Source organism: Zonotrichia leucophrys, chromosome 4 (assembly GCF_028769735.1).
Source record: "Zonotrichia leucophrys gambelii isolate GWCS_2022_RI chromosome 4, RI_Zleu_2.0, whole genome shotgun sequence".
NCBI lineage: Eukaryota > Metazoa > Chordata > Aves > Passeriformes > Passerellidae > Zonotrichia > Zonotrichia leucophrys.
Window position 1 is genome coordinate 65339902 of NC_088173.1, and position 16604 is coordinate 65356505.

General features: G+C 39.1%; 1 protein-coding gene across 1 annotated transcript in view; it reads right to left on the minus strand.

Moving 5' to 3' along the window:
* Positions 1 to 16604, minus strand: part of UVSSA (UV stimulated scaffold protein A) — a 47609-nt gene that overhangs the window by 4006 nt on the left and 26999 nt on the right. Inside the window, exons 8-12 of the mRNA XM_064711957.1 lie at positions 12721 to 12898; positions 11735 to 11884; positions 6964 to 7147; positions 6053 to 6164; positions 1498 to 1681 (exon numbers count right to left, since the gene is read on the minus strand). Of these exons, the coding sequence (XP_064568027.1) occupies positions 1498 to 1681; positions 6053 to 6164; positions 6964 to 7147; positions 11735 to 11884; positions 12721 to 12898 (808 nt within the window). The remainder of the gene's footprint in view (positions 1 to 1497; positions 1682 to 6052; positions 6165 to 6963; positions 7148 to 11734; positions 11885 to 12720; positions 12899 to 16604) is intronic.

Sequence of the window (16604 nt, forward strand, 5' to 3'; positions counted from 1 at the left end):
CCCAGCTGTGCAGGAAAATGAAGCTAAGACATGGGCAGTGTTCCTCAGGACCAGCCCTTACACACTATTCCAGCTCTGCTTCCAGGGTTATCTCCAATAAACAGGCTGACTTCTGGTTTGGGAACTGCTCTCTGTAATGGCTTCATTTCCAAAGCCATTTTGAAACATCTGAAAGAGGTTTCTCCTTAATAACGCTCTAAATGGTGGGATTAAAGATTTTCTCAGCAGCAAGTGCAATGAAAACCAACATTCTGAAAAAACACCCTGGAAGAGGTATACTTTTAACAAAGGTCTGCCAATAAAGTTACCAGAGTAAGGAAAATGTGGTCATGGTTTTGCACTTCAAATATTACCTAATTGGTAGGAGAAAAGTGAGCCTTTAGCAGTGCAGAGCGGCCTTGCCACTTTCGTGTCATGTAGGTTTTACATTAGCACCAGTGGATTGTGTGATACTGTAAATGAAATGAGATCCCACTTTGATGATCTGTGTGCAATTTCACTTAGCTTTATTGGCAGACTAGAGCCTGGGTTTATCACCTATACATTTCAAGTAATTTGGGGTTGTTATAAGGAGCCAAGGTTATCATCTTGTTTAGTGCTGCAAAGCATGAAACCTATTAAAAACTTGACAGGTTTGATTCCCTATGCCTGGCACTAACACACACCCAAAATCATTAGCACAAACCACAGTAAACCATGATATGAAATTCTAATCACTAGAACTGTATGTCTCTGACTTCTAACTAAGACCAGGTAACTTAAGAAATTCACATAAAACGTGCTATTTTCATCACCAAAAATAATGTGGATTTGGCTTTGTTATTATAATCAGTACATGAGAGAAGGGAAAATTCAGTTTAAACAAATATTGTGTCCTGGATGCTGTTCAACTCACCTAGTATGCTTAGAGAATAACCCACCATTAATGATTTTATAATAATGATTTTTCTTTTTTGACTTGACAACTTTACTTTCCTTTAGACTACTTTATTTCTGACATGTGAAACTCTTTAAAAAGCTGCAGCTGCTTCCCATTTGACGAAGACCAGAGCACGCTCAGGCAAATTTATGTTGTAGCTACATCTAAGCGAGAACAGGCATCAAAAATGGTGTTAATAATGGACAGATGGAGCTACTGTATGTTTTAAAGCACATTTGGGAGTGGCTGGCAGGCTCCCCCAGCCACCTGAGATGCTGTGCCTGACTAATAAATGATCATCCAGAGAAGCCAATCCAGCAATTGAAGTTTTTAAGAAATTGAGACAGGATGAAAAAAGCCTTTCATAGGGAAATTTTGCACATTAGTCAAAAATCACTCTCGAAGAAACAACCTTGTTTGTTAGTACCTGCTATTTTTTACCCTCCAGACATATGGAAGATATTCTTGCTTGCAGTTAGCCAAAGAAGCTATTTAGTAAGTGCATGTTAATACAGAAAGTACTGCTGAATCAAACAGAAATAGGAATTAACAGGCTTTAAATAATGGAAGTTTCTTACTTATTGAAGACTTTCTTCTCAAGCCGGGAACGAGACGTGTTAGCCTGCTGCTTCAGGTCTGTCAGATTTGGATATTTTTGCTTCTTCCCTTTCTTTTTCTGTCCTTTTCCGTTACTTTTAGAGGAACCAAGATCCAGTCCTGTAGCAGCTTCAACTTCTCTCATGAACTCTGGATCTCTCCACTCTGTTCGAAAGACAGAACATGAACTCTGAAACCCCAGCCCAGGGGGGATTTGCAGCCCCTAAGGAAGAGGCTCCTGTCAGCAGTGGCCACTGTGATCTAAGCTGCACACACAAAGGAAGGGAGGATAAAGCAGTTTCCCAAAATTACAGATCTGGGTGAAGAAGCCCTGCCAGTCTGTATTAGCAGCTGCTATGGACAAAACTGTCCTGTAGGAAGAACTAAGTCGAGGTTTTTCAGTGGCACAGTAGCAAAGTCCCGAGGAAACTATTCCATGCAGGAGAGGTGAATAAGCACAGTGATTATTATTTAGAAATGAAAATGCCAACAATGTAGCTGAGGAATTTATCTGCCGAAATAAATTCAGCATAAGCTTAAAAATAAACCTAAAAAAATTGAATATATCAACTTTTTAGCAGAGTAGGGCTGGCAACATTGTGATTTCCTTTCATCAATAATATTTACTTTAAAACAAGAACTGGTAATAGACATCTCCACAAAATTTTTGAGTAGGGCAACATGACCCTGTTACCATGACACCCATTTTGCATCTGAAAAAGATACCACTTTCTAAGTATCCCATTTTGCCTCAGATTAATTATCTAAATCAAGTTTCTTCCCTTGACAATGGCACAAGTTAATTTATCTAAACAAAATCTTGTTTTAAATATTTTCAAAAACTTAATGCTTCAGAATCCAGCCACACACTGTAAGTGGATTCTGATCCTACATGCCACCAGAGGGAAAAGCATGAACAATTTACTGTGGACTGTTTAATGAAGCTGCAGTTTTTCACCTTCAGTGTAGTCTTGTGTATCAAACAAAGTACCACAAAGTAAAAATGTGGCTGGAGGATGGACATCTGCCAAGGGGAAATTTAGAAAAATTTCATTTCATTGTAAAGACTTTGAGCATTTAGGTTGAAAAACATTGTAGGAAGTACTACTTCAAAAAGAACATAGTCCACACTCAGCAGAAATGCCAGAAGCCTGCATTTTAACAACAGTAATTGCCAGTCATTTGTCATAGTTTCCCTTATGTCAGTCAGCCCTTCTTGTCTGCAGAAATTGTAACACCAAATGTCGACTCCTCTTACATAACAACTTTGTAAATATAGAGAAATAAACAGTCCTAAAGGACTCTACAAGTTCATTTGTACACCAAGATGGTCACTGAGTGTGACAAACGCTGCTAACAACATTTCAGGAAGGTCAGAGGCAATGTCCTCACTTAAGAACACGGTGTTAAGGAACAGCAGAGCAATTTTCCAAGGAAAGGTTAGATCTAAACTACCATCATACATGAAAGCAAGGCCTGATTAAAATCCAACACACCAAAAAGCACCAGGAAAACCAAGCTGTTCAAGAGCTGCACAGGAGAGCTACAAAGGGAGAAAATAGAACACATACACTTGATAGATCATAAGACCTCACAGAATTTTTTTTTTTTGAAGTGAGGGAATACAGAAGAGCACAATTCAGATACAGGAACGATTAATCCAAGATTAAGGAAAACTGTCTAAACAGTTTATCTCCCAGTAATAAGAAGGCGTCACAGTTTAGGAACCCCGTGAATGGAGCAATTGTTTAAACACAAGGAAAAAATGCCGGCATCCAGTAGAGATGAAATGAGCATTTGAGTAAAATGAAGGAGCAATTTAAAAGCTTTTGAGAAAAATCAATAGAATGCCAGGGAAGAGCAGGCTTTTTGAGCATTGATGGGCCCCTAAAGCTCTTCATACATTGTTACTGAGTTTAGCAGCAGGGAAAAGAAAATGACACAGTTTGCAAGGGTAGGCGGGAATCGATACTGTAGTTAGTAAAGAGATGCTATTTCACATCTGAGTGGCCAGCGGCCTGCCTTCACCAGCCTGTCCTGATACCTGTTTGTTAACAAGTCACTAAGGGCTGAAAAACCAGATACTCTTCAGGGCTGACACAAAAAATAGGCACTTAATTTGCTCCAGTGTGTGAACTGTGGGAAAAGGATGAACGCTGCAGATTAGCGGGTCAGGCTAATCCCAAGTGATTCACGGCTCCAGCACTGAAGAGCCCAAAGCACCTCTCTGTGGACATTAGCCAGAGTTTAAAATTTTGCACTAAGATAATAAATAATCCATAATAACAATGACAGTGTTGTCAAAACACAGTCATTAGTACACAAAACATATGACTTTTATATAACTGTTTCCCCCTTTAATCATAAATCTGCCATCCAGTGGGAAGGAGATGCAAGAAGAATTTTGGTGTAATTTAACCATACAACTGATCCCAAAATTAAAGTGTTTTTTCCCAGATTTTTCAAACTGCCATCATTAATGATGTTGTCAATCAAACAGCTCATGACTGCCCAGTAGGTTCCCAGTTGTGTATTTCCCATAGCAGCACTGCTCAAAATTCCTTCAAGACCTTTGTAATAAAAAAAAAACCCAAACCAAATACCACTGAAAACTAACCAAACACACCCCTCCAAACCACAAGCCTCAAAACAAGCAAAAAAGAAATTAAAATGTTGATGAAAATACTCTGAAGCAGATATAAAAACAGCAAGGCAGAACAAAAAATAAAGTGGATAGAAGTATTTAGTGACATCTGGTATATGTATGGCTATAGAAACATGGAGGATTTTGTCCAAACTGAGTGCCACAGCTTGTGCAGCATGTCCCCAGCCAGATGGGATGGACCTTTGTGTGACATTTCAGCTTAACAACCACACTCAGTAACACAAGGAGCAATGCCAACTCTGGTCTGGGACTAACAGACACATCCTTGTGGACCAGAGGTGAGAAGCCACTAACAACACCGAGCTGACACTGTAATAAAAATAAATACTATGTCTAGCCTCAAGCAGTGGCAATTTCACAGGAAAAAAAAAATCAATATTTTTGAGTCCAAGTGATTTTTATACCAGAATATTAGTTTCCAGTTTGAGATTTCAACAACACGTGGCAGTTTAATTTGCTAGTTTGAGTTTGTCGTAACTAAGCTGGGAACTTTCCTTTTTAACACAACATCCACGCTCCCATCCTGGTTTCCCTGTGACAGTCCAACAGTGTGTGTGCTGCTGGATTCCAGTTTAGAGCACTTCCCCTGCCTGGACAGGGATGGAAACTCCTGCAAATGTAGCACTTTGACAGCTGCAAATACCAGAAGGTGCTCAGTAATTGCTGCACTGCTGTGCTGCTGTAATCACCAAGCACTGCCACTCAGAGATGGTCACACAAGCACTAAAGGACACTGGGTGGGTCAATTCTATGCTTAAATGCACATTCATTCCACACAGACCTTTCTGAATACAGATTCCTGTTCTGAATACAGGTAACTGCTCCTCAGGCTCTCAAGAGGTTTCATTAAAAGTTCAGTAGCTTTATTAATAATATGCATAACAGTCAAACACCAAGTCAGTCAAACCTGAAGAGAGAACTCCTGCAAGGGAGTACAGTACAGGATATCAAAATGCTGATGCCTATGGGTAAGTTTAATTAAAATCCAGAATACTCACCGACAATAAATAACTCAAACCAGAGAAAACTAAGACCTGCTGAGGGAAGCTAGGTTAAAGAAAAGCTGTCCCCTCCAATTATGCACTGTGTCTTTGCTGGGTAGATCCCTCTCTCCCATCTTCCTCTGCAGTCCATCAGCTGCCAGCAGCTTCCTGCTTGTAGTCCACCTGTCCATCACTAACAGGGTTTAGTTGTACTGTTGCAAGAAAGCCTTTTATTCCCCTTGGAAGTCTTCCTTCCTGCCTGGGTACTTACTGCCTGCATTTCTCACCTACCAGTGCAGAGCTGAACCTTGGCTAAAAATGCCCAAATTATCTTGGGAAAGAAGGAGCCCTCCCCTCCACACCTGAAGGATGCAAGAAGAAGGACAAAATAGTTTTGTTGCCCATTCCCAATAATTTAAAAACAAAAATCCAGCACACCCTCCCAAAACTGGTGGTAACACAGTGATCCTAATAATATTATCATTATATTGCATAAATCACAACTGCCAGGGACCAGCAAGATCAGACATCTTTGCAAAAGCATAGACCAGTTACTGCCAAGCACTTCCCAAGGAACAGGTCCAACCATCCATAAAAATGTTCCTTAAGACAAAGGCTATTACTGGTCTGTCTGAGCAGTGTTGGGAACATTTCAAAAGCCACTGGAAATAAAGCACAGATGCAATGTTAACGTTATTCTGTCTACACGTGTCCATATTTATCACATAAGCAAGAACCACTGCAAATGAGCTGTAATTTAAAATCAATAGGAATGCAAATGCAAATGGGAGAATGTGCTTAGGAGCAAAACAGGTAACAGGTATTTCCCATCTCTGCCTAGTATTTTATTTTTATTCTTATTTTTCAAGATGCTATGCAGACACAGACCTGGCTGGGCTGCTTGCTTCTCAAACTTCATCTTTTCTTCTCTGGCTCTGTCCTCTGCATTTACAGGAATCCCAGAGTCATCCCGAGGAATTATCTTTCCATGGAAAGGGCACTTGAGAAAGAAAGGGGGGGAAAGAAAAAAAATTCACAGTTTCTGAATGAAAAGAAAATGTTTACCTTTTATTCAAAACAGCTTAAAGGTGGAAACTGGAATTGAGCAACAAAACTATATTTGACTCCCAGTCCTCTTTAGAAAGCATTAGAATCCCATAAGCATCATGTGTTTAATATATTCAGAATGTCAAATGTCTCTTTTTGAAACAAACAGACAATGCTGCATCGTACATTGTTGCTTATGCTATATCCCTATCCTGTAACAATCCCTTTAAAAGTACTGAAGTTTTAGATCCTTCAATCTCAGATAATAATGGAAGAACAGAGATACTAGAACCAAGTATTTAGGCAAAGTAGTTCTGCTCAATAGTGCTCATAATTTGAGGCTGTGTAGAGTTTAGCTTTCATAAAAGTTAATTTGTAAATAAAATTTCTTTGCCCCTCAAACATATAAGTTTCTAGAAACAGTTAATATCAAATATGCCTCTGAGGAAAAAATTTCAGCAAAGAACTATCTCTGCCTTACTGCCAGGTATTCACACATCACAGTGATAAATAAAATCCAGATAACCTACAATGAACACCAAAAAAACCTGACAGTTCTTTAAATGTTTACAGCTTCTTTACCAAAAGGATGTTTCCCTTACAAAGCACAAATTAACAATGAACTTCTCCAACAAAATGTTCTTCCACTCCCTTGAGCTATACTTAGAATGTGAAATGAATTTTTATGGCTGTTTTAAGGAGACCTTCCCCACAGAGCACAGATCTTGCAAGTGCTGTAACTCGGTGCCTACCTTGATCCGATCCTGTCTTTCACACAGACTTCCATCAGGCATGGGAGCTCGACATTTATGTTTCACTGGCTCAAACTTGCCAGCAAATGTTATATACCTGGTTTTTAACATTTCTGTTATTTCTTTATTTTCCACCTCTTCCTCTACCTCACTGGGTGCCCAAAATCGATGCTCAGAGGTAAATCTGCGAAAACAACAAATGAAAATTATTCACATACAAAATCATCACACATTAAAACACATTCTCAACCTGTGCTAAACTCACATGTGAAAGGAAGGGAATTACTAGTGAATTAAAAACCCCTAGGAATCTACCAGTCTTTCTTATGGCTCCTGTATTATGAAGATATTTTTAAAATACACCAAAGCCTGTCTAGTATTGATTTCCTGTTTAACCTGCTAAGCTATTACAAGTCTTAGCTTTAGTTCATCATCTGACATTCAGAGTCAGTTATCCAATTTCTAGATTCAGTGAATAACTTTGTAATTCTGTGCTTAACATTGTTCATAACAAAATACTTCTATGATTAAGCACAGATCAAGGAGGAAACAGTTTGATCTTAATGTGGCTGATCTCATTCCTGATAGCTGGACTCCTGCAGCAGCAGAGAAGCAGAAGCTGGAATCAGAGGATTTTGCACTAAACTGAGTCCATGGGAAAGAGAAAACAATCAGCTGAGCCTCCACACAGATTCTTTCTTCCAGATTCTCCTACACAGTGTCCATAAATCTGAGAAATTAGCAGGTGTTCCTCTAGGAAATTAAGCTAACCCATTGAAAAGCTATTTTAAAATTAGAGACCTTACCAACATTTACAGACAGACAGGCAAACGAAGATTTTCTCAACACCATTAATATAATTTCATATTAATATTCACATTATTTCAGCCAACAGTCTGTAATGAAAAACAGGCAACCCCAGAGAGCAATTACCTGACTCATTTTAAATATTAATCTTAGGAGACAATGATTGTTCCTCTGATGGTAAATGTTTCTTTCTCTTAATCATGAAATGAAATGAAATGAAATTAGGGTAACAGCTTAAGCTTAGGTATCTGATTTCATGATATCTGAACTTAAAAACAATAATCCCACCCCAAATTTAAGGAAATATGAAGTTAAAGAGGAAAAAAATACAGCTCAACTAAGGGAAAAAAAATTGCAGCCTGCATGTCTGCTGCTCATGACAAGCAAGATGAAGATACCTAGATAACAGATGTCTTGATAAGGACATAAAATTCCTAAAGGAACCCTACAGTCCCTTTCTTCCACATAGTGCTTCGACCCAATCATTTCCAGAGTTGGTTGAGAGGATTTTCTCTGTCCATATCCAATTCCTCTCCCTCACTAAAATCCTTGGGTGCCATTCCTGCTTTGCTTTCTGTGCACGGCAGAGCCACACACGAACACTGGCTTCACTCATCACACCAGTCACAGCTTGGCAAAGCACATAAACCAATACTTGAAAGAATTACTTTAGAGGGCCTGAAAAGGTTTGATTAATTTTATCTGAACAAGTTTTCAGCAGATGACAAAGGAAAAATAAGTAGAGGAAAATATCTGACCACAGCAACCTATGACATATCTATGTGCTGGTTTCAATGCAATAGTTGGGCATTTAAACCATGTGAAGAGGTTAGAACTAGGTAAAAAAGGGATTAAGGAAAATCTGAAACATCTCTGTCATTTGCCATCATCACAAAAATGTTCAGCCAAATTCTTGTTAAACAGATTGATTCTATCTGTAATTCCTCCATCAAATACACCTCACTAGTGCCAGAGAAATGCTAACCTGCCATAAAGTACAAATAATTTCTTCTGGTAAATCAGGGGATAAAGGCAAAGGAGTTCCAGTGGAAGCTAGTTCAACAATAAACATAGTAATGTATTTCCAGAGTTTTTGGTTAAACAAAATACTTTAAATTACACACTTCTGCAAAAGGTAGCAAAACACCCCAAAAGCCCTGAGAGTATTTCTAAAAAATAAATACTATTTCAGCCCAATATTTGAACAGTACAGTATTTTAACTCCAGAAATTATGTGGCAAATTATGTTACTCTCTTATACAATAGAGAGTAAATAAAATAATGACATCAATTTCTTATTTGCTTATGTTAATGCAATGCTGAAAGCAAAACTGACTGGCAGCTCTGTGTCACTAACCTGCAGCCACAGGGAGGGGAAAGCGTTCCTAAAAAAGGCACCATACAGGATTTGCACATGCATGACCATCTTACAGAATCTCTGAGTAAAACTCTAGTGCCCTTTGGTGGTCTGAACTCCCCTCACCCTCTGAATCATCAAATTACAGTCACATGAGAATGAAGAACCATGTAACAGTTGTGCATGTCAACCCTTCCAGTTAGGAAATAATTCTATTTAATCATTTCTCTTCTGCCTTCCCCTAAATATGCACTCAACAAATGTCAAGAATATTAAAATTATGTTTTGCCCTATGTATCATTGACCAGTACTTGGGAACTGAATTTAAAATAGCCTGATTCCTACAAATATATTAACACATATTACTGTTTATTACAAGCATATTTTCTCCCAACAGGACTTAGAAGCAGGTGAGAGAACAAAGCAGTGGCAGCTCCCAAAGTTTTCTGATTTCTTGTTGTAGGTTAAGCAACATTATAAACAGGCAGATGCTTGTTTGAAAAAATGATGCATGTGACAAGTAAAACCTGCTTGTAAGATGGATCAGAAAAGGAACAGATAATCAACTAAAAGATGAAAAAGATCAACACCTCACATTTAGAGTGTTTCTAATCCAGACAAATAACAGAGGCTTTAATGGCAATGAGGAGGAGGAATAAAAGACAAGTAATGGTTAACTGAAATCTAAGGGAAACCTCCTGGAGAACTGCTGCACTCTTTAAATGAATTTATATCATCTTAATTTCTAATCTGAGAGGAAGCTTATAAAAACATTGTATAAATATAAATTCTAACCCCAGATGCTTACAGAGATCCTGAAGCAAGTGCAAAAATGGGCTAATTCAAACACGCTAGTCACAGTCAGTGCTGCACCAGCTATTTCCCTCTGCTCCTCAGAGTGTGCAGATTTAATTCAGGGAGGAGCCTGGAAGGTCCATGCTATCCAAAACAAGTCTGTTAAGCTGACATAGCAGATTCTACACAATTCCAACGCTACCTTCTGCCCCCCCTGAAAAAACCCAACATAACTTCTTTAGAAAATCTTCCTGGTGGCTACATTCTCACTGTTAAAATCTTAATTTATTGTAAATGCTGTGATTAAGTAAATGCACTGCTAAATAAAATGGAAACACTCTTCCCCTTCAGATTTTAAAAATTCTAATTCCATACACATCCCACATGTTGTCTATTTTTCAGTTTGCTTTCTTCCCCTAAGAATCTTACAGAGCCAGTATGAGTGCATAGAGAAATGCTGAAGGAGTTGACTGATAACTACTTTAATTTTTCAGTAAGTCTATTTTATGCCTGGGGTCAATGGTATTGTGTGTGCAGTTACTTAAATTATCTTTAGTTAGACTGGCACATCTGTAGTTATAGACTGTATGGTTCAGAAGTGTGCCCTCTATTTTATTGGGAAGCATAAAAATAAAACAGTGCAGCACGAGGCAGACAGGCAGTGAAATATGCTTCTGATTTCACTTATGACTTGAATAACTCATTTGCAATGTAAAATAAGGCCTTACTACCTTTTTGGCATTATCACAGACAAATGCTTCTTAAAGCCCTGCTGAAAATCTCTTCATAGCCTTTGAAGAACCTATACCACAGGAGATAGAATCCAAAGCCTGCAGTGACTGTGGTAAAGACCTTTTATGCATCAAATTGTACCAGTTTTCAGTAATTTAACAGATATTCAGCATTTTTTAAAATCAGGTGCAGGGGCAAAGATTTCCTCTTGTTCCTTTCTGCCAACATTGTTTTAGCACTGTGATTACAGGCTGAGGTTTTTTGTTTGTTTTGGTATGAAAACAAACTAAGTTAAAGTAATAGTGCTAAGAATATAACAGCTTAATTTGCAACCCAGCCAGTCAGTTATTTTTGCCCTTTTCAAGCCAGGTATGGTACACACTGATACCAAAGTTCTGGTGGACTTAAATGAAATTTATACATAGAGGGAGGACTTTGCAACCCAACTTTCATTTAAAAATAGTAAAAAGGGTTTTAAAAACTGACTGCTAGAAATAAATTCTGATGTGTACCTACCACCTCTTCTCCTCAGCAGTGCTAAAGCTTTCCCTGAATCAGCAGTGCTTCATGAAACCCAAAACCTGCCAGACAGCAATGGAAAGTGAAAGATCCAGATCCAAATCCTGTAAGTGCCACCTTTCTCTTGTGAGACTGAGTAAGCCGAGCAGTTTCCTCAGTTACCAACAAAAACACTTCCCCAGCCTTTCTCCTACCTTGCCTGCTACTTATTTAGATCCTAAAGTCTCCAGCTCAGGGAATGTCTATCACACACTTGGCAGAGCCCTTTGCATAATGAGGAACCAGCTTAAATTGGAGTAACTGATGCCATGCTGCAAACATAAAAAGAGCAGAAAAAAAAAGTGCTTTGAAGCATCAAAGGATATTTAATTAGTATCACATCTTCTCAAAACAAATAACATTTAAAGGTAGAATTTCTGACTTTGTTTATAGGTCCTACAACACAAGGTAAAGAAGAAAAGTAATTATCAAAAGAAATAGCAGTCACCCCACTGCATGACCTCTGAACACAAGTAAAACTATCTATTTGTTTAATTTGTCTTAAAAGAAAAAGAGCATTACTTGAGAATCTTCCCAGCACCTGGCTGATCCTCTCCCCAGTAGTGAAGATCTAGTCCAAAAGGCATGAGGGGAGCTTTAGCTCTTTCTTCTAGTTTTCTTCTTTTACTGTCAGGATCTTCCAAGTTTGCTGTCTCAGAAGTTGCAGATTCACTGGAGAAAATTGATGAGAAGTCAATACAGAACACCAATGACCACAACAACTTTTTCTCTGTTTCTGTTTTCATTAGATTTTTTTAGACCAACACTAGTACTACCTTACATGTACAATTACAACTACTTTTCAATGTTGTCCCTTTTTTTTTTTAAAGGAAGACATTATGACACAACACCACACATTCTGCAGCTCAATGCATGTTCAGCTAGGGCTGGTTAACACATATCATCACACTGTGGGGCAGAAACCCAGAGATCTGATGGGGGCACAGTGGATCATGCATATTGCACTCTACAGGAACCACAGATGTGGAACTGGAAATCTCAGATCAATTCCAGTTTGCTAGATTTTGGGAGCATGACTCCAGCCTCATACTCAAATCACAGCCAAATGCTAGGCAAGGCTGGAGTTTCACCAAACTTTGAACAGGATTGATAAAATATGTCTTTGGAAGCAATGTAACATTTCCAAGCAGCACTGACAGCACAAGTCACTGGGAACAAAGAGATGTTGAAACTATTTGCTAACTGAACATTAGGACACACTCTGTACAGCTGCAAACAAAATTTACCCAAATAAATGGGGTGGGGGGTGTTGGCAGCAAAGAAGGGGACAGTGTATTTTCATAAAGGCCATTTACACCAAATAAGATTCCTTAAGATCCTGGTACAATCACCAACAAAATCCCAAACACTAAGCAATGAACATAACTTCAAAACAAGATCAGGTCAGCCCTGTCAGCCTGCCTGGTTCACGAACGCTTTTCTGCGTGCTGTCGTGACTAATGAACACAAGAGCAAGAGGTTTGCACAGGAATGGAAGCAAAGATGACCTGGCACGAGGAGATGGCAGCTTTGGCAGTTTGTCTCTGAGGAGTTTCAGGGTGGCAGCCGCGCAGGTTGGATCGAGCTCGTCCTCGTTCCCTTTGAGCCGAGTGTGGGAGCTCAGTGGAGCTGCTCCTGCTGCTGCCTTCACCACTGGGGCTCTTGGAGGGGACTGGGGTTCAAGCCCTGCAAAAAACCCTGATGTTTAGGAGTGATTCACTTCTCCCACCCTCACAGTCCACCCAACTGTTGCCTTCTGATCCAAGGCAGGCGGCCTGGTTTCAGGAAACAGCACGGCGATCCCCTTCCCCGGGGCCGCTCGGGCCTAAGAAACACGCGGACACCAATATGGTGGAGGATCAAAGGCCTTTATTCTCTCTTCTCGTGGGTTTTATAGTCTAGGGGGCTTCTACGTCAGGTGGGGGTCTGTCTTTACCATCTATGGTTAGTAGGGATGGAAAGTTACCTGGGCAAGTGGAAAATTACCGGAATCCGGTTCAGGGGGCTGCATTCCTATGTTAATTTTCTTATCTAAGGGGGCAGGGGCCCTGTCTTCCCGTAACATCACGAGATCTTCCGAACGCCAGGCCCTATCTGCTACACCCAACCAGCTCAGGGTGCTGACTACATCTTCCTGCTCTCAGTTTGTGTTAGACATCAATCCCACTCAGAGTGAAACAGAACTTTTTAGAGCACATTTGTCTTCCACAGATACTGAACCACACAATTTGCCAGAAGAAAATATCTAAGTGCTGGCAGAAGAGGGAAGTACAGCCAGAGTCTGTCCCAGAGACAGGAAATGCCTGAGCTACACCTGAGGAACAAGCCCTCTGCAAGGCAGTACCGGGCACTGATGCTCAGCACCCACAGCTCAGTGGCGGGGTAACTTTAATTACTTTATACAGCCAGATTAGAGACCCAGCATGGACTGCAAGGATGCAATTAGATAGGCTGAGCTGTTAGACAGCACCTGCCTCTTCTTGCTGAGCTGGAGGAGCAACTCTATTAGACAGTAGTAGCTACAAGAACTTTTCAGCCAATGACAGCTGCAATTGGAAAAATATGATTCCTCACACCAACATGATCTGTCCCCTCAGAAAGCCTTTTTATGAAATAATTTATTGAAATGCAAGGTCTCATCCCTCAAGAAAATCCCTAAATTTTATACAAGAAGTCATAGTTTCACAAACCTAACACTTTCAGCAAATTATCTGACCCTTCTTATGAAAAGTAACTAACATTTATCTAAAATGTTTTGGCCATTACTTAATTGTAACTTTTAATCTTTTGCCCAATTCTAACCAGCCCTGAAGCTGCATTCAGAAGTATTCTTGCTTTGCTGGTCATTAAATGCTAGCCATTTAACATATCATACATTAAATGCATCAGTAAATATATTAAGTAGAAAAGGAAAAGCTAATGTTTTATCTGTGGCCAGCCATCTGAGTAGGAAATTGCAAGACCCACAGTGGCAGGGAAGCTCGGTACACAAAATATTTTTATTTGAGAGAATAATGCATTTTCCATGAACAAAATTAGAACAATTTGCTGTGACCCATCTCACCACCTTATAAGGTCTCCCAGTAATTCATCCTGACCTTGACTGGTTTGCACCACTCATTCCCTTTCAGCCTTGGGGTGTGAGTGCACAGACGGCAAACATTTAAAGTTCCAATCTCTAACTAGAAAACTATCTGCAGAAGGACCAGGAATAAAGAAAATTATAATTAAATATAACAGGAATGGATTTAAGCAGATATCTAGGTTAATTAGCAGAAGAAATTATTTCATTACACTTATTAAGCTGTGGACTTGTTCAAGAGGGAGAATGGTGCCTCCACAAAAATGTGCTTTTAAACAGCACTTCAGTGAAATAATAATGCAGGAATTTTGAATTTATGTCTCTGGAAAGGGGGCAGGGCAGGGCTCCATCTCAGTTCAGGTCACAGGCTAGAAAGGGAAAATGCCATTCTCAGATGCTTTTATCAAAGTGAAACAGAATTAACCAAAACCATTGCTATAACCACACTTTAGAATCATCAGTATTTGGAGAAGTAAACTTCCTTTAATGACAGAAACAGTCACAAACAGGGCCTTTGGCCCTTCTCAGTTAACCTGGTTAAGAATATGTCATAAACTATCTGTAATGCAGAATTGCTCTGACTGTATTTAGCACTTAAACTGCCTTCTTTTTTCCTTTTTTTGTAAACGGAAACTTTCTGAAAAGCATTATTTAAAGTAAGTGGTTTGAGAGCACTTGTACTATTTACGAATAATAAAAAAAAAGTCAGGAGATAGCAGCTTTGTTTCACTCACCACACCTCTCATCTTCAGAGAAAATACTTGCTATGTATTAAAAGTTCTCAGAAACCCTATTTTTTCCATTTCTGTTCCTATGGTGTTTACAGGAAGCCTGATTGCTTGCTCACAGCACTGGTTTGGTTGAGGAGGAGGGGAAGAGCAGAGACAAGCAGTCAGCATCAGACAGGAAAGGCAAGAGATAAATGGACAATGTGACATTTAGACAGATAAAAATCACATCTGGAAGATCAATATAGGAATTCTTAAGAGTTACAAGAGCAAAATATTTTCTCATTGATTTCTTATTTTAAACTATTAACAGAAAAATAGCTAAAAATAGATAACACTACGACATCAGTAACATCACCTCCACTGTGGAGTTTTTAAAAAGTATTTCTGTATGAAAGTAGGTTTTGCTAACAAGATAAAGGCAAGAGTGACCAGGCAGACAGGCCCAGCTGAATGGTGTCCAATGTCAGGGTGGGGTTGCTTTGTTTTGGTTTTAAAACATAGATGGATTAAGTACAGTTTTTAAAGTAAAATTCCTCTCCAGAATTCTGCTGTTCTGTGTGGTTTGTTTAACAAGTACAGTACTGAGTTCAAATTGTGCCAATAGCAGCTTTGAGAAAGAATCATAAAAGTGTTTAAATCGCCCATTTTGTTTAAATTGACCAAATGGCACCTATTGCCTGAAGCAATAAAGTAGCCCATGTCCACAAGATAAATCTATAGCAGGAAAGAGAGAGGCTGGGGTTTCAGCTGAAGTTAGGCTGCTGAATGCTGACATTATTGATTTTAGCTAGTTCAGCTGGCCTTGTAATTAAAATGTAAATTTGAGAAAGAGATTATGTCCTGACAGAAATGGTGGGATTAGGGGGAGATAAAAGCCCCTCAGTGAAAATTCAGAGAAAAAGCAAGCCCAGGTTTCCTCAGCTGTGTGGATTTAGACCAAATCAAGCTACTTCAGATTCACTGAAGTTTAATTGAAAAAACAGAGATAGAATATAAACAAGTATTATGGACTTCACCTTTCCTGAAAAAAAAATTAATAATTTCTGCTCCCCATTTGTTGAATCTTAGTGAAGCCAAGTGGATGTGATTTATAATAGACACTGTCCCAGACTGTCAGGAAAACCCAGCAGTTCAGGTCCAGTATTTCCCCTCTCACTCCACTGTGCTCACAATGAAAATGCCTGCTGGTATTTTACTCAGGAAGCACAAGAAGCTTTGGACTTTGCAAAGCTTCCCAGTATTTTGAATGTAGTTATGCTCATTTATGTGAAATCTTGGAATCCTTCTTTCAAAATTCAAATTAAAGAAAAAAGATAACTAGGGTAGTTAAGGGGAAGAGTTCAGTAACATTACATAAACACTTACTTTGGCTTACTGGAATTACAGAATATGTTGATATAATGTTACCTCTCATTAATTAACCCTACTTACTACTGCTTTACAATCATAGCTAAGAACCAGAAAAACACAAATATACAGCATTTATATCGAGCCCTTTCTATACCTTACACCCTCACCTTTTAAGCTTCTTCCTCATGATTTTCCATCCCCTGGCCATTGCACAGACCCTCTGAGGGAT